At 47.1% G+C, this 20,520-nt stretch overlaps 1 protein-coding gene across 3 annotated transcripts in view; it reads left to right on the forward strand.

Annotated features, from left to right (window-relative positions):
• Positions 1-316: 316 nt before the first annotated feature.
• The window catches only part of SORCS3 (sortilin related VPS10 domain containing receptor 3), a 489,777-nt gene continuing 469,573 nt past the window's right edge, over positions 317-20,520 (forward strand). For all 3 annotated transcript variants that reach the window (XM_084904018.1, XM_084904020.1, XM_084904019.1), the window contains exon 1: positions 317-1,208. In XM_084904018.1, coding sequence (XP_084760144.1) covers positions 609-1,208 — 600 coding nt within the window. In that variant the 5' untranslated portion in view covers positions 317-608. The remainder of the gene's footprint in view (positions 1,209-20,520) is intronic.

The raw sequence follows: 20,520 nt of genomic DNA on the forward strand, positions 1-20,520 counted from the left end.
AGACCCGTTCTGTCCCCCGGGCGTGCCATCCTCCGCCCCCCCCCCCCCCCCCCGCCCAACCCACCCCAACGGGCCGGAAGAGTAATCCCCTAAAAGCGGCAAGAAGCATCTTCTTCCAACTCTTCGCCGGGAGCAGGTTGGAGGCTGCATTTCGGAGAGACTGGATTGGGGTTCCCTGTCACCAGCCCGCTCTGGATCTGGCTTGATTTTCCTATTTTTCAAAAGAGGATTTTTCTCGTGATCGTTGAACACTCCTTTTTACAACATTTCTGGCGGAGCTCGGTGGGGAAGATGTTGGGGATCTTATCTTAGAAAAAAAAAGAAAGCACCGAAAGGGCATTTGTTCATTTCCCCGGGTTTGGAATCACCCTCCGGACAAGAGAGCCAGCGATCAGAGAAGAGCGAGGAGAGAAGCGTGGAGAGGACCCCGGAGGCGCGCCCGCCCGAGCAGCCTCCCTCCGGGCCGCCCCCTCCCCTCTCCCAGGCACACACACACCCTCGCCGGCTGGCTCGCCGGCAGACGCGCACCCCGCGCCCGGACCCGGACCCGCACCTCGGCAGGCGCCACTCACTCCGCGGCCCGAGCCCCGGCTGCTGCCGCAGCGGGGATGGAGTTGGCGCGCACGGAGCGCCCCGCAGGTTGGCCCGGGGCGCCCCTGGCTCGGACCGGGCTCCTGCTCCTGTCGACGTGGGTCCTGGCCGGCGCCGAGATCACTTGGGGAGCCACAGGCGGTCCCGGGCGCCCCGCGGCCCCGGCTCTGCCGCCTCTCCTGCCGCGGGCGGTGGCGAGCCGGTGGCCGGAGCAGCTGGCGACATCACCGAGGGGCGCCGCGCTCGGGCCCCGGCCCGGACCACAGCCGATGCCCCAGGCGGCCGGCGGCAGCGGAGGAAATGAGCAGGAAGATGAAGATGCCCGGGGGCTGTCGCCAGCAGGTGCACGGCGGGGACAGGGCATCCCGGCTCCTAGCAAACCCGGCGGCGGCTCCAGGAGGAGTCGCCGAGCGCAGCCCCCCAGCGCCCTGGAGCGCGGGGACTCCAGGGCCACCGCGCTGTCCGATGGCTCCCAGGGAAGCCGGCCCCTGGCCACGGGGCTCCGGGAGGAGGCGAAGGCTTCGCCAGAGCTCAGGCTGCCCAGCACCTCCTTCGCTCTGACCGGGGATTCGGCCCACAACCAAGCCATGGTGCACTGGTCAGGGCACAACAGCAGCGTGAGTACCCGCCGCGGGCCGGGGTCCCATGCCTCCCCGCAGCAAGGGAGCATGGGGGGTGGGGGCAGGAGCGAGGAACAGATAGTTTACTCCAGGGTCGAGGTGGGTAGCACCTTGACTTTTGGAGAGAACAGCTCCCCCCACGCCCCCAACAGGTTAGTGGAGTTTGTTGGCAGATGGTGTGTGTGTGTTGTTTATGGGTGACCCTAGGATTGGGGCAGCCGGGAGGGGAGGATGAAGGAACTTAAAGATGAGCAGAGGAGGGATCTGTAGTCCATGATCTGTAGTTCTGGTGTCCTCGGCTTGGAGTTTTCCTATTGGGCGATTGAATTCGTAGTGAGGAAGCTGATGATTTGGGGTTGGGGCCTCTGGACAGACGGATAGATTCCAGCGACAGCCAGGGCTTCCTTCCCCTTTCCCATCTCCAGTCACTCGGGAGGGAACCCGGGAAATGGAGGCCACTCAGACCCCTTACTCCTGCCCTAGGGTCTCCGCTCTCTGCTCCCGGCCACTTTCTCCCAGCTCTGGCGGAAGGCAGGGCCAAGCCAACCCCAGCCTGGCCTCCAGGTGACACTGATTCTTCCCGCCCCCCCCCCCCCCCAATCTCCCCCCTCTTCAAACCGGGGCAGCTGCCCTGGAATGCTCCAGGAGAGGCAGCAAAAAAGTTTAAAGCGTGAAGTGAAATTCAGCACCCATCCCCTCACACAGGCACAAGCACACCCAAGTCGCTGAGCAAAAAACAAAAACACAAAAACTCGCCTGGGCAGAGTGGTCCTGCACTACATACAGTCTCTCCTCACAGTGGAGATGGTCCTCTGTGGGGCCAGCACGCCTTTCCACCCCTGTCTGCGGCCAGGGTCCCCGGGAAGCGGCGGTATCCAGGGGTGGCGCCCTCGAGTCCACTCCTGTGGCTCCAAGCTCCGCATCCAGCGCCTGCTCGGCCCTTCTGCCCAGCAGCCTGCAGCCCGCAGCAGCGCGGCCCAGAGGGGTCCCTCCGCACCCAACTCGCCTGCACCCAGCGCGGGGCAGCCAAGCCCAGGAGCAGCTGGGAACGGGCTTTCCCGGCGGAGAGGAACGGCCTTCCATGATTTACCCCACGCCCCTCACTGCCGTTGGCCCCCACTTCAGCCAGTCTCACACAAACCCTTTTCTCTGACTCTCCCGGTGGGATGGGACCCTGGCGTTGGGCAGGATGATGATGGATGTCTGCTCAGGCAGCTTGGGGGAACTCACTGTATGGGAAAGCGCCCCCTCCTCCCTTTGTATGTCTCTTCATGACTGGCATTAAAGATTTCCCTGCGAAATTTTCATCTTATTTTAATGGGCCTGGCTGGGGTGGCATGGGGGTGGGGGGGAAAGGGGAGGAAGAGAAGCGAATAACAGGAAAGCTAGGAGTCTGCAGAGCGCAGCATGTCTGCAATCCTGAGTGCAGATTCCCTGGTTCTTAAGGACACACAGTGCTGGGTGGGAAGGACTTGGGCAGTCAGATCCTTTGCAGCCAGCACAGCGCGGCTGCTTCATCTGCCCCTAGCCAATCCCCCATAGCTTTGGGGTGGGCAGCTGTGGACGTGGGGAGTGGGCAACATGTGCCTTTGCAGGGACGGGTGATTGAAGACGTACAAGCTCCCGGAGGAGTGAGCGTGTGTGTGTGTGTGTGTGTGTGTGTGTGTGTGTGTGTTCCTTCCTAGGATGGACAGGAATAAATGTCCATAATAAATGTGTTCTCAGAGGAAGAGGCTATGTTCTCATGTACCTGTGACTTTATCATGAATTACAGAAACATTAAACTCTTCCTGAAGAGTTTTCTTATACCTCTGCTTTTATTTTAAGGGTGTGTGTGTGTGTGTGTGGACACAGCCCTTGAAGATGGGACTTAAGAGTAGTACTTGCTTTCTATAAATAGTAGTTAAATGGGCATAGCCTTCTCTGCCCAACTTATGTGCCTGTGCACAGCAGAGGAAGTGAGGGGGCATGTTTTGCCCAATGTTCCCCAGGGAAATGGCTCTTCAGTTAAAAGAGGGCCAGTGGAGCCTGGGGAGTGGACACGTTGGCCTTGGAGTCTTTAGTGACAGTGATGAAGTTTGAACAATCCACACACAGTCCCCAGGGGTTATTGGTTGTGCTGGTGGCAAGTCTTACCGTTCAAGCAAAAGACAAGGTAGCATAGCTGGTGCAGGGACCTCATGGTGCTCTCTTTCTCTGGTCCAGAGAAGGTCGGTCGGTCTCTCTCTCTCTCTCTCTCTCTCTCTCTCTCTCTCTCTCTCTTTTTTTTTTTTTTTTTTTTTTTTTTTTTTTACATATTTTATTGATTTTTTACAGAGAGGAAGAGAGAGGGATAGAGAGCTAGAAACATCGATGAGAGAGAATCATCGATAAGCTGCCTCCTGCACACCCCCTACTGGGGATGTGCCTGCAACCAAGGTACATGCCCTTGACCGGAATCGAACCTGGGACCTTTCAGTCTGCAGGCTGATGCTCTATTCACTGAGCCAAACCGGTTTCAGCAAGAAGGACTGTCTCTTGAGCTCCTTGGCTGCACCTGCCTCTTTTGACCATGCTTTGCAGGCAATGCCAGTGAGAAAGGCTTTGCTGACTATTGGGCCCTGATGCTCTGAGGGAATATGGGCAAATATTAACATGACTATCTTTTAGAGACTTAAAGAAAATAACCCCTTGGGAGAGTAATTGGGAATCCAGTTTCTACTACCTTACCCAGGTGGTTTCTCTCTCCCCTCTCCCTGTCCCGAGGGAGTGAAAGAAGGTGCTTAGATAAAATCCAGGTGAAGAATGATGTGTTTGATGGACCTTCTGAAACGTCAAAGTGGAGAGAGATGGCCCCAACACAGACAACTTGGTCCTACCTAAGGCTCTTTTGACATGAAAAGAAAATTCCATCTTCTCTTCTGGCTTCCAAAGTGTTAAACACGTAAAACTAACATGTTCTCCTTCCAGGTGCCTTTGGTGGACCTTGTTACTTGACATGAGGGTTTTTTTAAGGGACTTTTCAGTCACCTCAGATAACTGGAAATTGAACTCTACACTGTCAGTTTGCAGTCAGGCATGCAGAGTGGACATACAAGACAAGTATATCCTTTTCCCGGGCTTGGAACACGTATTCACTTTGGTTCCAAGAGTGGTGAGGAATGACATGGAGGCCAAGGAGGAGGTGCCCAGCAGGCTTGAGCCATATGCATTAGAAAGGAATGGAGTCTCGTTATCTCTCCTGCCCCGCCTGGTTCTCTACTGAATGCTTTTGCCCTGCCAGGTGTTCTGGGGGAGAGATAAGTGGACTTGAACTTGGAACCTGAGTGATTTGCCATTCATTCTCTCTGGTTATCTCCAGCTGGGGTCCTAGTGATTAATGGGTTAGAGACTATTCCACAAACACTCAGGGAGAGCCCAGTCCCCATGGTTTCCAGGGGAACAGAAAACCATCATTCTGCCCTTCTCTCACAAAGGAAGGAAGACACCCCCCTGCTTGGTCAGTGAGTTGGCAAAAGGCCATGGAGAGTTGTGAAGGCAACAGCCCACGTTCCATGCCCCCTCCTCCCGGGAGTAGTCCTTGGTGGGGATTTCCATTCCTGATATGGAGGTGGCAGTGCTGCCCCTCTTTAGGTGGATCCCCATTCCTTTCCAGCAGCTCGCTCCCAGAGCGTGGATTTGCAGGCTGCTGCCCCTGCAGTATATCTGGCCGGAACGACTTGCCAGAGAGTTTTCAGTCAATGTGCCCAACACTGCAGCTTGGTGAAGAGAAATGAGAGGTGCTGGCAATTCCAGGGTCCTGTCAGACCACCCTTCCCTGAGCCATGCTAGCAGGTGGAGACACACGGATTCTCCCAGTTAGGATTTCATACCCTTAACTAATTCAGCTGAACTGTGCTCTAAAATATTTACTCCTAATGTGCAAAAGAGTGACAGATTTGATCTGATTAACTGCATTCCACTCCCTGGAGCATCTAATTGTGGCCCCCAAACAGATTTTTTTTTTTTTTAGATAGCTTTTGGCTGGATTGCCTAGCCTTCATTGTCTGTGCTCATAGTCCCCATGTCATCATTTCTTAATGCATTTTGCCTTCTCAGAGGCTTAATAAAGAAACCTGCCACAGAAGCCGTTCTTCGAGGGTCTGCCAAAAAGAATCTGTTTTTTAATTAATATTACAGGGGAGCCATCTCCGTGGAGATGTAGCTGGGAAGGTAGAAAGCACTAATTGCTCCTGGTCACTGTTGGCCTGGGGGAGGGGTTGAGAGGAGAAGGTTGACACAGGCTATTTGTCTGCTCTGTGCTTCCTCTGATGTCCGCGTTATAGAGTGTTATTTGCTTCTCCGATCCTGCAGTGATTTCCAAGGTGAGCAGAAGTTGCAAACTCCTTAATTGGATCGAATGAGTGCAGAAATGTAGTGGTTGGAGCGTGCTTTGGAGTTGACAAGAAAGGAATGCCGGGAAATGGCTTCTTCAATGGGATTGAAAGGAAGTGGGGTTGTGGCTCCAGTGGCAAGAAGGCTTAGGGAGCAGAAGGGAGAACTGTTTTTCCTGCAGGCTGGGTAAATCTACATTGCAACGGAAGGAATTTAGGGACCGGAAGGAGCTGAGAGGTATGGCACAGGCAGACAGGTTGCTATAGGAAGATGTGTCCGAAGGCCAGGGCTTTCTCCAAGGCTAGGTGTACCTTTGACTCACCTGTTGATCTTGGCTTCCTTTGGCTCTTGGTTGGCTTGAGACACTTCCTGCATAGGGAAAAATGCCAAAGGATGATTTTTTGAGCAAGTTTGAGAGAAAAGAGACCTTGTGGAGGAGGAAGAGGTGGAAAATAGAATGTAGTGCCTGGTGGGTCACTTTGAGTCATCAGATCTGGCACTATGGGGTGGATGGAATTTGGCTGACCATCTTTATCCCCCTTTGAACTGGTGGGGGACTGACTTGGTTGGCAGTGAGGAGAGATAAGAGAGCTCTGCCTTACATGGGGTAGGTACTCAGTCATGTTGGACCATGTGGGTAAAGGAAGATAGTCCCACATCTCATTTAACAGAGGCTTCAAAGGAATTGGAAATTCTTATCCTTGGGGATATCAATGATTTCTTTCTCAGTCGCTTCTAACTTGACAGCTGTTATCACCAGGAGTATTTCAAACAGTATGTCCACATTCGAGCTTGAGTACCTTTAGCCCTGAGATTCCAATCCAAAGTCCCTTAGCTTGGCATCCAGGGCCCCTCACTGTGTATATTCTTGATCTCTTTCTCCAACTTTTATATTTGACTCCTTCACTCTAGCCAACCCTTCATTGTGCCAAGCCTCCTCTGGACTCCAAGCCTTAGCTCTTGAGTTTCTCTCTATTGTTATAGCATTGTTAGAGATTCAAATACAGCACCTCTATGGAACCTTTCTTAGAGGCATTTATTTCCCCTTTTCCTAAGTTGTATAGAATTTATAGACTGCCTTAGCCGTGGGGGTGGGGAGAGGTGGGTGGGCAGCCTAACACCATCTCTTTTTAAAAAAAATTAATTATTGTTTAAAGTATTATATATGTCTTCTTCCTCCCCACCCCCCTTTGACCTCTCCCTGGCCACTCCCACCCCCCAGCGCATGCTCTTACGCCCCTTGTGTCTGTGTCCATTGGCTATGCTTATATGCATGCATTCAAGTCCTTTGGTTGATCTCTTAACCACCCCCACTCCCACCTTCCCTCTGAAGTTTAATGGTCTGTTCAAGGTTTCTCTGTCTCTGGATCTATTTTTGTTCATCAGCGTATGTTGTTTATTATATTCCACAAATGAGTGAGATCATGTGATATTTATCTTTCTCTGACTGGCTTATTTTGCTTAGCATAATGCTCTCCATGTCCATTCAAGCTGTTATGAATTGTAAGAGTTCTTTCTTTTTTATTGCAGCATAGTATTCCATTGTGTAGATGTACCATAGTTTTTTAATGCACTCATCTACTGATGGGCACTAACACTGTCTCTTAATAGCATTGAGTTTATACTTATCATTCAAGTATGAATTTTAACACAAGATTTAGAGGCATCTCTATCTCATTTAGTAAGATAGAAATAGGGACTGGCCAGAAGCCTTGGCTCTTTCTTATCCTGAAGATTAGCTAGACTCATATAAGATATTCAACCCTTTGCTAAGTATTTCCTCTGTATGTGCCAGTGGTCTGGGCACAGGGGCTGGTAGAAGTGTGATGGAGGGAGAAGACAAAGACAAGGCAATGTTTGCCTCAAGGTACTTTCAATATGCTTTGGATATGAGGCTGCTTTTGTATAAAGTAATACATGACAAGAAGACAGATGCCACGGGGTTTTATATGGTCAATTGTCAAGTGACCATTTTAAGCTATGAGTTCAGAGGAGAGAGGATCACTATGCGAGATACGACAGGGCATCCATTAGACTCACAGAATATCAAGGCTGGACATGCACTTAGAAATTGTTATCATCAAGTCACTCTGCACAGAGATGAGGGATATGAGGCTTAGATAGGAACATGGCATGGACTCCCTACTGGTCTTCCTCTTTGTGTTGCTGTCTTCTACTCACTCCCAGTTTTCTCCTTTCTACTTGGGTTTATAGACCATTTTCCTGACAAGAGTAGTTATGCAATTATTTTTCACTCAGGTGAGATATGATGCCCATTTTATAGGTAGGATAGACTGAGGCCTAAGATGAGTATACATGAAGTTAGCCAGAGAGGCTTAGGAATAGATCCTCCCTCCTGTTCCCGGGCTGTGTGCTAGGACCCCCCTAGTCACCCCCTGGACCCCCCCTACCACTGTGGCTGCAGACAATACATACCAAGCTTATTAATGTTGGACAATCTGTATCTTCATAATGGTTGTTAATGGGGGACTCTTGTGAGTCACCTCATTATTTGCGTTAGTGAGTAAATCAAACCTGGTTGCATCATCAGGAACATTTTGCTCATTTATTTTGATCAGTGTAGTTTGGGTTTAATTATTTATAGAAATGCTGTCTTTTTATAGTACATTAATGTGCAATAGTAAATTCGAAAAAAAAAAAACTAATGATGTCTAAGAGCTTAAGGATTGCATGAATAGCTCTCTACTATTAACTCATTGATGGTGAGCAGAGGAAACCATCCCTTCTGGGCTGAGATGAGAGGGACCCAGTGCATGGCAGGACCAGCCATGCAGGGCTGTTGGTCAGTATAACTATGCCCAGTTACTTGGCACACACTGGTAGAGAACCTAGTTTAGGGGAAAAGCTGGAAATAGAGTTAAATAGAATAATCAAGGATCCTATTAAGTTGTGGATTTGGGATTCTTAAGCCTCGGTATGATGGATGACTTCTGGTAAATTCATACTTGTGGAGGGTTCTCAGCATGCATGCGGTCCTCTTCAGGATTGATTAGGAACAGACATTTACTAGGAATGTGAAACAAGACCATCTGGTAAACAGGAACATGGGTCCTGGAGCCAGAGGCCTGAGTTCAAATGCTGCCTCTGTCTTTTTTTTTTTTTTTTTAATGTTTTTATTGACTTTAGAGAGAGGAAGGGAGAGGGATAGAGAGACAGAAACATTGATGAGAGAGAAACATCATTGATCAGCTGCCTTCTGCCTGCCTCCTACTTGGGATTGAGCCTACAACCCAGGTATGTCCCCTGACAGGGAATTGAACTGTGACTTACTGATTCATGGGTCAATATTCAATCACTGAGCAACAACAGTTGGGCTGCCTCTATTTCTTAATAGCTGTGTGACATCAGGCAAGTTGTCACCCTTTTTAGCTATTTTTTATATACAAAAACAGGGTGAAGATTATAGTATCTCTCACATTGGGCTTGTGTAAGGATCAAATAAGGTACCCATAGCGAAGTGCTTAAAAGAAGTGATTGACCTGAAGTAAGCCCTTCAGATACTTTCAGTTGGTTTAGTTTTTATTTTTATATTGGAAGGTGCTTTCCCTTCATTTTCAGATGGAAACACTGAAGCACAGGAAGGAGGGACTTGCCTAAAGTTTCTCTGTGAGATGCTCATTTCAACCCCCTCCCATAGTCCATGGCCTCAGTCAGATGTGTCGTTGAGATATCTGTCTTCTGTGTGGTCCTGAGATACACAGTGAATTGAGGAGTGAATGGCTGGGGGCCTGGCTTCTTGAAACTCATACTCAGAATTTGTAATAGAAATGGTTATAATCAAATGGTTATAATCAGATGATTATACTAATTCACAACTAATAAGTTTAGGATGTTCCAGGATTTCATTGAGTGAAGGCTTGAGAAAGGTATCCAGAAAGATGAATTTTAACATAACATAGCTTACCTTGGCTTGGGCATCTATGATTGTCCTTTATAGTGAATCATAGAAGACTTCTTGAAGATGTGAAATGTGTAGCTTTAAGAAAATAGGAGAACCTGGCTGCTGGGTTGGTTGATAAGCAGAGCCTATAGCGCCCAAGACTCATCAACGTCAAGGTCATGGGATGGACCTGATGGTCCAGGTTTGCTTCTCCTCTTAATCTCCTAACTTTACTTTGTGCCTGATGCAAAATGGGGATATCCATTGCTGGAACTATCTGCAGACTACTTGCTGTCTCTTTTCCAGAATTACCATATTGGCCCAAACCATCAATATCTTATAGTGATTGATACCCATCAAGCTACAGACATGAATTTCCTTTTTGTCTGTATCCTATGCACCAAAAATGGGGCCTGAGGTTTGTACGCAGACACTGGAGGGACTGTTGTCCTGGGAAATAAAGGAAAATAAATAAGACAAAATAATAGAAGAATGCTGCATAATAAATTGTCTCAAAGGAGAGAAGAGCAGCAGCAGCCTACAGTTACATCATGTGAGGGGTCCTTTGGTGACCCACAGATGAATAATTGATTGAAAAAAAAGCAGTTGAGTCTTGAGTGTTGATCATTCAGCCTCTTCCTGCAAAAACAAGAAGATGGATGCCTTGTACAAATATCCTGCAGTCCATTCAACTCATGGATGACTCAACTAAGACTCTAGAAATAAATTCAGCCAGAAGTGATGCTCAGGCTTGCTTCTCCCATCTCTTCTGCATTTTATGCCTTAGTGCTTCTCACTTTTTTTGTGCTTGGTGGTCAGTCAATAGAAGCTTATTGATTTGAATGACATAAACACTTTCTTAAATACTTCAGTCTGCCTAAGTGAAGAATGAATGTTTTGGGGTTGAGGAAGTTTTCGGCCTCCTCTGGCTGCCTTCAGGCCTAGGGTCTGCACCTCTGGGACATCACAGTTGTCTGTCACCGGATCTCAGGTCCCACATGCCTGACTCAGTACTCTCAAGGTCTTTTTGGCATCTATAGTGAGGTACGCACTTTCTTTTCACTGCCAGATGGCTGGAATCAGGTTAAAGATTATGCTGATGTATAAGAAACGGGCTTTTTCTTTTTAAAATCTGTTCTCAGTGGGAGATTGAGAACAGTTACTGAGGTGAACATTTTTTTTTCATGGCTTGATAAGTGGCTCAAGCTGCTATAACCAAACGTGGTTAAACATAATGGGAGAGCTTATCTACAAGAGTTTTGAGCCCATAAAAGACTTGTTTTCCAGGGTGTGAAGGAAGGGTATCTTTAGAGGTGAGAGACTTGATCATATCACTGGGTTTCTTTCAATGTCATTCATGCTTGAAAGCAAACTTTTGAGTGAAAGGTTTCTGAAACTCTGAAATATCTTTTCTGTTATGAGATGGCTCCCAGGCAACAGTGACTTTGAGCAGGTCTCTGAGCCTTAGTTTCATTGTCTGTAAAATGGGGAAAATTACTGAGCTTGTAGGGTTGTTTAGAATCTTAGAAATTATCAATACACATAAAAGGTCTAGCGTAGTAGGCTATTCTATTGGTTAAGAATGTTAGTTCTCATTATCTGCCTATATAGGAAATGGGGCAGGTTGAATGTCTAGACATCTGTAGCGGATAAAATGGTAGCCTGCCATATTCCCTTAGCCCTTGCCATTTCTCTGCATGTTGGTCTGACTTCTAACCACTAGCACCAGGGCCTGTTTGCCCACTGAAGCTTGATTTGATCACCCATGGCACAGACTGGAAGTGTCAGAAATTAATTCCCATAAAGGAGTAGGGAGAAGCCACCTATCAATGACTAGTGGAAGTTGGATAAATACCCAAGTTCCCTTATTTCTGAAGCTGATTTTCTACACTGTCTTCCAGAGTCTCCAGTGGGATTACACCCCAGTTGCCTATTGTGGTAATTTGCTTGCTTTATTGGCAGCCCTTCCCATTTACCCCCTTATCAGTATTTCTTGGGGTTGCCTCCCAAATAAACTACTTGACTTGAAATCTTTCTTTTCAGGCTATATTCTAGTATATATCATATCCCCCATAGTAGATGTCTTTATACATGTGTGTCTTTATACATATGTATCTGTATATGTAAAGAGATTCCTTACTGTAAGGAATTGGCTGACATTGTTATGGAGGCTGAGAAGTCCATAATCTGTAGTTGGCAAGCTGGAAACTCAATATTGCTGATGGTGTAGTTCTAATTTGAATCTGAGTCTGAGGCAGGAAAAAACCAATGCCCCAGCTTGAAGACAGTGATGCAGAAAGGAAGAATTATTTCTTACTCAGCCTTGGTGTTCTAGTTGTGCTTCAATTGATTGGATGAGGTCCATCCACATTGGGTAATATTCTCTACTCAATCTACTGATTCAAATACAAACCTCATCCAGAAATAACCTCATAGACAGACACACCTGGAATAATGCTGGACCAAATATCTGAGCACCTATGGCCAGAGACAGACTTTCCCTCATATTTAAAAAAAAAAAAAAAAAAAAAAAAATCCTACTTCGGGCCATACCATGGCCTGTATTAGGAATGGAGAAGGAGATGACATCACTGACCCGGGTTCCGAGAGGGTCCTCCTGTTTATCTTAGACTTCGTTTTATCAGGGAGCAGCTGAGCTTACAGTTCATCAGTGAAGGTCGTCATGACAGGCTGGGAAGAATATGAGCCTGAGAGTTGGGATCTCTAGACTTGGGTACATTACAATCTTCATCAAGTCACCCTTTCTTAGGTGTAGGTGAATAAGACCCTCCCAGGTGTAGCAGCTTCTATATATATGAATTAGAGACTTTTTAAAAAAATGGGTGCATTGATAAGGAGAGGGTCTTGAATGATGATAAAAAATGTAAAATGGCAGAAACCAGTTTGGCTCAGTGGTAGAGCATCGGTCTGCGGACTGAAATGTCCCAGGTTCAATTCCGGTCAAGGGCATGTACGTTGGTTGCGGGCACATCCCTGGTAGAGGGTATGCAAGAGGCAGCTGGTGGATGTTTCTCTCTCATCGACGTTTCTAGCTCTCTATCCTTCTCCATTCCTCTCTGTAAAAATCAATAAAATATTTTTAAAAAATGTAAGATGCTTCTTTCAAGAATTCATACATTTGTCCTATCCCAAGTATATGTGCATGCATGCATTCATTCTTCTTCCTTTTTTGCTTAGTATGAGGCTAACTTATTTGAATTTGCTGGGATTCAGTTTCTTTATCTACAAAATGAAAGATTTGCATAATTTGATTGCAGGCCCACCTCACCATAAATTAGATGCGATATGAGGTCAATCATTTCTTTATGTGTGAAATGGGGACATTCCTATTTGCTTCCTTTATGTCGCAGTTAAATAATGAGATGCTGCACTTGGAAACAATTTGAAAAGGATGCTTTTCAAAGTGGTATAAACTGGGGGTGCTATGAACTCATGGTGTTAATTCATCTTACCTCTCCTTTGTTCCTTCAGCAGCTGGAGGTCCTTCCACAACAGATTTGAGACCACGTTATGGCACCCACTTCCTTTTGCCTGCACCCACTTTCCTTAGCACACATCCAAGAATGATGTACAATTTATTTCAAGTCACATCTGATATAATAAAAGTCTCAGATGGCAGTGTAGGATGGATGTTTAAGAAAAACATTTGTTCCAGGACTTGACCTATATCGATTGCTCTGCTTTCTTCCTTTGAGATAATATGAAGTATTGGGGTGCATCTACTATATGGCTAGTGATGCAGGATGGAAACAAAGCATATGATAGACACTGGATACCCATAAAGCTTAAAGTCTTGTGTGTGGGAAAGATATATTAGATAAACATTGCTGAGAACAATGTGAGATAATATAAAATTTGAGCATACTTAGGAAATTCATTAAATGCAATCAAGATCACTGTGAATGAAGACTAATAGAATATTTAACTGTTATTTTGTGTTTATTATTTACAAACCCAGCAGCATGGTAGGAAATAGGTCTAATCCTCATGACTAAGCCTGTGTTGCTTGGTGAGGAGTGTTCTGAGCTTGGAGATCAAATCCATTATCTCATGTCCTGATAGTTGGTACGAATTCTGCCATCTATTTTGGGCTCATTTTCTTGTACAGTTCCCCTCCCCCCCCACAGTATTGAGATATTCCAACTTCTTAATTGTATTATTATTGAATATTCGAATTCATACAGATTCCTTTGTAGGCCGGCTTCCCTGTTGTCATCTCGATATATCTACTCATTCTACTCCTGGGGTAATACCTCTGTTTTTTGGATTCTTTTTCTCTTATTGGGGGCTGATTTTCATTTTTCTGTGGCACATCCTCAAGTATTCTTTTTCAGAAAGTGCATGGGAATGCTTATTTTAATGTCCTGTTATATGCATTGATAGATTCCTTTTAACTCTCAAAAAACCCTAGCTTGGATGATAGATAATATAGTCACCCATCGCTTCCGCAATCATTTATTTTTTCATTCTGGGTATGTGTAAAATTTATTTTTGCTCTCACATGGGCTAGAAGGTTCATATGTACATAGTATTCTAGGGTCAAAAAATGTTCCCTTAGACCTTCAAAGTACTTAGATTATTTGCTGAATTGCATCCTCTCTGTTTTGGGGTCATATGTGCCTCCCCTCCCACTCAGGGGCTGATGGAGGTGAGGAAAAGGAGCTGCCCGCTGTGGCTTTGTTCGTATTAGTGATGTAGACTCCCTTTAAGGAGTCCTGATGTGAGGGGCACTAACCCCTCTACAGAGCAATTTGCTGAAAACACTTATTATCCAAATACCTTTAATATAAGACTCTAAAAAAAAAGAGGCAGTTTTAGCTACCTTTTACTTTAAAAATTAAAAATATCTTTTAAAAACGTCACAAGTATTCAACAGGTATTTGTGGTGTGCCCTCTGTGTGTCATAAGTACATAATGGTGAGCAGTTCTCTGAAGGAGAAGTTGGAGATACTGTCCAATACTACCCCCGGAACGTTTAAAGGGGAGAGGGCAGAGAGGCAGAAGCAGATGAGCTGAGCTCTCAGAAGGGCTCGGGTCAATGAGGTGAAGAGGAGAGGGCAGAGTGTTCTGGGCACACAGCTTCTGGGGCATGAGGGAGCGAGATATCTAAAAGGGACAGAAAGGACAGGGTGGCTGGAGCAGATGACTCGAGGGCTTAGGGGCTGGTGAGAGATGAAGCTAGACAAGCAGGGATGGGTAAGGCCAAGCAGGACCTTATGAGCCAGGGGAAGTAGTTTCTTCTTTATCCTAAGAGCCAAGGGGTAAGCCACTGAAGGGTTTAACATAGGAAAGGGATACCATCCAATTTACATTAAAAAACAAGTCTGACCGCGCTGTGGTTTGGAGGAGGAATAGGATGGATGCTTGGAGACCACCCTGTTGCTATAGCTAAAAATGATGGTGGCTTAGGAGGTGGTGGTAGGATTGGGTGGGAAGGAGCCAGGTGAAGAAATGCTTAGCAGATGTAGTTGATTGTGTTGGCTCCTTTGTATAATTCTTCACACCTCCCCATAACTCCCTTGGCTTTCCTAGTGCCTTTGGGTTTGGCCTGGTGACTTGCTTTGGCCAACAGGAGAAGTGCCAGTTCTAAGCTTACTTAGCAAGAGGCACTGTGTATCTGTGTTGAGCCTTTGCAGTGGCCATGAGAAAAACACCCAGACTAGCAGACTGCTCCTGTGAGGGAAATGAGTGACAAGTCCCATGTAGCGACTCTGAGCCTAGATCAGCCGAGCCGAGCTAGCCACGAGCAGCAGAACTGCCCACCTGAGCCTATCTGTATCACCCAACCTTCAGCTGCGCTGCACATTTATGAGAATAAATGATTGTTGTGAAAATAAGGGGTTGAGATTTGAGTGGTTTGTTCTGCAGCAAAAGCTAACTGATAGAGTAGGTAAAGCCAACGGAACTTGATAGATTGGATGTAGAAGGTTAGTGGGGTCATAACTATGATGTAAAGCGAGGCTCACCTATATTTCAAGGTCATTTGCTTCATCCGTGCTCAGGGCTATCCTTAGGTGTGTCTTTTTGGTGGTTTCTTGCCACTTATCTCGCTTTACAATCCATGGCTTCCTTTTCTGGAGCTGAACGAGGTAGGTTGGCTACATGGTCCAAAATAATTTATCTTCAGCTTTTTATTTCTCACCCTCTTTTCAGCAGCCTAATGGGATTCTAGCAGAGTGTTTGAGCAGAGTGGTCCCCAGGTCCCTCTGTGGGGGGTCTTCAAGCCTAAGCTCAGTGTATTCCAGTCAGACTCAGTTTCTGTTCTAGCTGTGAAGAGGGGATTTCACTTATTGGGGCGAGGGGAGCAATGTGGGGGCCAGGGATTTTCTTGGTCTTGCCTGATTACTTAAAATACATTAATGCTGATAAAATATTTAGCTCTTAAATAACAAGTTTAATGTAGGGAACCGTGGTTTATTTATTAATGCCAATGGCAGGGAGATTGGTAGGAGTCGTGCTACAGTGCACTGTTGTGATTTTGCAAAGTATAGTAATTACTGTAATATTTTGTTGAATTATTAATATCTACTATGTCTGCAGGAACATAAGCTTCTGCAGTTGAATTCATTTCAAGATTGCCTCCCCCCTTTCTGGTTTTGTTTTGTGTTTTCTTTCTTTCTTTCTTGTGCACGCATACATTTTTAAAGACCTGGAGCAGGGGGCCAGAGCTGATTATCTTGTGGGAAACACCATTGTTACACCCTGCAACCGAATATAGGCAGACACAATGAAAAACTGTTGTTTCCAAGGATCTCCTGCCTCAGCCAACCCTGCTCTTAGCACCAGACTGAGGGATGCTAAAGGAATCATGCCTAGGAGAAAAGGTCTTTTTGGGATCTGGGATGAGGAGAGAGAATAGCATATTTATACATGTGAGGATAATAGGCCTTTAAGCAGAGCCGATCTTACCTGCAGATGGAGTTGGCAGGTGTTGGGATATATGAACTGAAACAGTACCAGCCTCTTTATTAATATTTTTAACAACTGTGACTTAGTGTCTATTATGTACTCAAATGAGTTCAATGTGGATGATGATGATGATGATGATGGCTTAGATGTTATATGAATGGGCTCATTCTACAATAGGACTCTAGATCCAAGCACAAGTACATGTGGGATCATTCCTTTTGGTTGTGGTTAAATGGAAATGGGATAAAGCCTTCATATATCCATGTACCGACTTTATGAAATGGCCCTAAGTTGGTCAACATCGGAGACTCAAGTTTCCTCATCTGTGCAATAGTCGTAAGAATCGAAATGAAGTTATGTGTTTGAAAGGGCATTATAAACTTTAAAGTTACAGACATGTGTCAGGGAATGTTATTGTTATTAAATTATAGTAGGACTTGCTCAGGCTTGTGGTGTGATTCTGTGGGGCATCTGAGAGGATTCTCTGCTCAATTACTTTTTGGCCAGAAACCTCACAATTTGGGAGTTGAGATTCTCTTAAACTAGAAGTAATTTTAGAGCTGGAAGGAACATGTAATGATCTAACTACCTCCTCTTCCAGATGTGGATGTGTGGCCAGGAGAACTGTGGAGTGCCCAAATTCACTGAGATAGTGAAGGCACCCATCCTGTTGTCCATCTCCCTGACTCCTAGTCCAGTGCTCTTCCTGCCACACCCTGATGCTCTTCAGTTTTCCATTAAGTTCTACGCAGCTAGGGCATTTCTCCAAGTAGGGGTCCTTGAGCAGAATGAAGACATTAGATGACTTATGGGATGTCATAGGGGATGGGATGACTAAAAGTTTGGAGGTGAGAAGCAACAGGGTGTTTTGGGGAACCCAGAGAGACAGGGATGAAGTGAGACTGGCTTAGGGAGGCATTGTAGGACCTGCCCCCAGACTTACTTATTTATTTCTGTTCACAATGGGCAACCCTTAGTAATTCTGAGTGAGGGAGAGACGAAATTAGCAATGGCATCAATTGTTCTCAAAACATCATACAACCCACTTTCCCTTCTTGGAGGGAGGGACAACCCAGGCTCAGAGAGGTGCAGAGGCTTGCCCGGAGGCTCCCAGCCAGTTGTTACTGGCAGCAAACCCAGATGCCCACACCATGGCTGTCTCCCCTTCCAGGAGAGCAGGCTCTGCTCCCTGCTGGCTGCCCTCCTGCCTGCTCCCGCCTCTCACTGTGCACTCTGTGAGGCAGCGCCCTCTCCATCATTAGCGCAACCAGTGGGGTTCTGCTGTAATTAAAGAAAACGAAGGGGAGGCAGCAAAGCAGAGAAAGGGGAAAAGGCAGCCACCAACAAAACATCAGATTTCCCACACAAACGCCCTAACAACGGCCATCTATCGGCTTTCCTGGGAACCTGCTTGTTTTACATACAGCAAAGGGAAACCCCGTGTGCTGGTGTGGGAAAGCAGGCTATTAAGTTCCCTTCGGGCTACCAGAGTGAGGACTCACTCCTTTTCTTGTCCTTTCTACCCTGCAGGGCAAAATTGGTCAAACCTAGGAGTTGAAAGACCTTGAATATCTTTAGCTTAATGTCTCTGCCAAGGCAAGGCCCACTCTGTCACCCACGCCTCTCAAGGTAGCATCTCTGACACATTGTTACCTGGCCCCCCTCCCCCCTCCCCCCAGCTCCCTAAACTTGCTGGATCAAAGCTCAAGTAGGAGAGGAAGGCACTTTAGCCAGTGTCAAGTAACCGGCCACCCAGGCCTGTTGTCATGTATGGCGCCTACTCCGGAGATGTCTAATTCATTCACTTATTCAGTTAGCCCCTTGCTCTCCGAAATGCCTCCTTTTTGGTTGCTGAGCAACTTGGATAGACTTTTGACACCTGTGTGCAGCGGGTGAATGAGCCAGTAGTATTTTCTTTTACCCTGGCACCCCCCCTGCTCCCCATTCCTCTTACTCCGATGCACCGGTAATGAAGATCATCTCCACCAATCTCCCGCCTTCTCACCTTCCCCAGGCCTCTGGATGTGCTCGCCACCGCCTTCACACATTTCTGCAGGTAATTTTTATACCGGGCATTTGTCATGGACAAGGAGAGTGACAGAACGTACAGGCACACCGAGACGTGCTTGCAAAGTAATGGGATTAGCCCCGCTCAGGCAAGACATGAGAGAAGTGCTCTGGAGCTTTGCCGGCCGGGGGCCTGGCCAAGGAAGGTTCGGCTCCCAGGTGTTTGGGAAGGGGGGGGGGGCAGGCTCTCTCCGGGTGACACGGGATTAACAAGGGCAGCTCCACCAGACAGTTCCATTTGTCTTTACAGTCTGCCCTTCGCTGGGAGTTGTCATCCATCCCCAGCATGGAGTGCCCTGAAATAAACAGGAAGGGGGGTTTTACAGAGACTGGGAGGGACAATATCGACCCAGGAGGGCAGCCAAGTGCCTTGAGGCATCATCCTTGAAGTATAGCACGCTCCTGTTTCAGGAGGTGAAGATGCCGTGCACTGCTCCTGTGGGTTAGAAGCTAGGACTGGACTGGAGCCCAAACCTCCACCCTCCTTAGGTTTCATAGATGAGACTGTTGGAGCTCCAGGGGGGGGGGGGGGGGGGAGAGGAGAGATACAGCTTGCTCAGTGTCTCACAGCCAGAGTCTGTCAGGCCGCCTTATTTGACTCCACTGCTCCTCCTCCTTGATCTTATTTAAGAACCCTGGTCCATGAAATTAGTGCCTCAAGCCACCAAAATGTACTTGTGGAAATCACCTTTTATTTTGGAAGAGTTGAGGCTGGCAGTGGGGATCTGCAGACAAAGAGGATTTTGGCTTGTCTCCCACCATTCACCTTGGCACACATGTACTGCAGATGCTAGGGACATGTGCTCCAGCCGAGTAGCTATTTAAAAAAAATATTTTTATTGAATTCAGAAAGGAAGGGAGAGGAGGAGAGAGATAGAAACATCAATGGTGAGAAAGAATCATTGATAGGCTGCCTCCTGCACACCCCTCACTGGGAATTGAGCTTGCAATCCTGGCCTGTACCCTGACCAAGAATCAAACTTTGACTTCCTGGTTCATAGGTTGATCAGCTCAACCACGGAGCCACACCAGCTGGTTGAATATTCAGTATGAACAAGGAATGGTCTCTGTCCTAAGAGAGCCACACTGTAGTGGAGGAGCTGGATAGTAAAGGAAGAGGGCCTCTTTCTAGACACATTCACAGGGGGAGGATCTGGGCCATCTGACGTGGGGGTTGTGAGGATAGGATGGGGGGTGGTGGCGGCACATTCTTGACCAAAGGGCAGCATGGGCCGAGGCCAGGAGGCATGAGAGACTGACCTGTTTGGGGTCTGGTGAGTGACCCAGAAATGGAGCCTGCAGGCCATTTTGCTTTCTTCTGACACATGGTGGATGGCTCGGTGCCGCCCATACTGACATCCAGAAAACATTGCCTCCTGCTCTCTGGAATAGTAAGTGCCCTTTATCTTATCCCCATGCACGTGTGGGTATGGAAAAGCGTATTTCAGGTCTCCTGGATGGAAATGACTTCCCTTTGAAGTTAGTTCGTGAATAATGATGAAGGTCATGGAAGTATATGCACACCGCACACATACTCAGCTATTACTGTGGACCAAAGTTGCCAGGCACAGAGCATTCAGGAAAACCAGCTGCCCAGAGAAAGAAAGAGGGAAGCACTGGTTCTCAGAGTCTCCTGTGGGACGAAGGGAAATGCTTTATTGAGAAGGACCCATTCCGTGGCACTCACAATGGTGGCAAACCCCCAATCTGCAACTACAAGGGATAGTCAGACAGTGGTTACCCTGACCAGGTCTTTCCCATCCACCCGTGCGTCTCTGCTTCCAAGCATTGCCCACAGGCCTTCCTTCCTCTAGCTTGCAGCCAAACTTCTCTGGTGTCAGGCACTCCTCTTCCAAGGCCAGGGTTTTTGAGAGAACTCAGAGATGGCAGACAGCATTATGGGATTTCTTTAGTATAGCGTCTCTTCTGGGAATGTTCTTAACAAGGTGGTTTGCGTTCCCCTAGGATTCCAGCTGGGGGGGGGGCCGCTATGTCTCTGGTAGGACTTGTTACTGTCAAATGCATGCTGGGCTGAAAATCACAATGGTCTTTGGAGCA

The sequence above is a fragment of the Pipistrellus hanaki genome (genome assembly GCF_964339955.1).
Source record: "Pipistrellus hanaki genome assembly, chromosome: 14".
Lineage (NCBI taxonomy): Eukaryota > Metazoa > Chordata > Mammalia > Chiroptera > Vespertilionidae > Pipistrellus > Pipistrellus hanaki.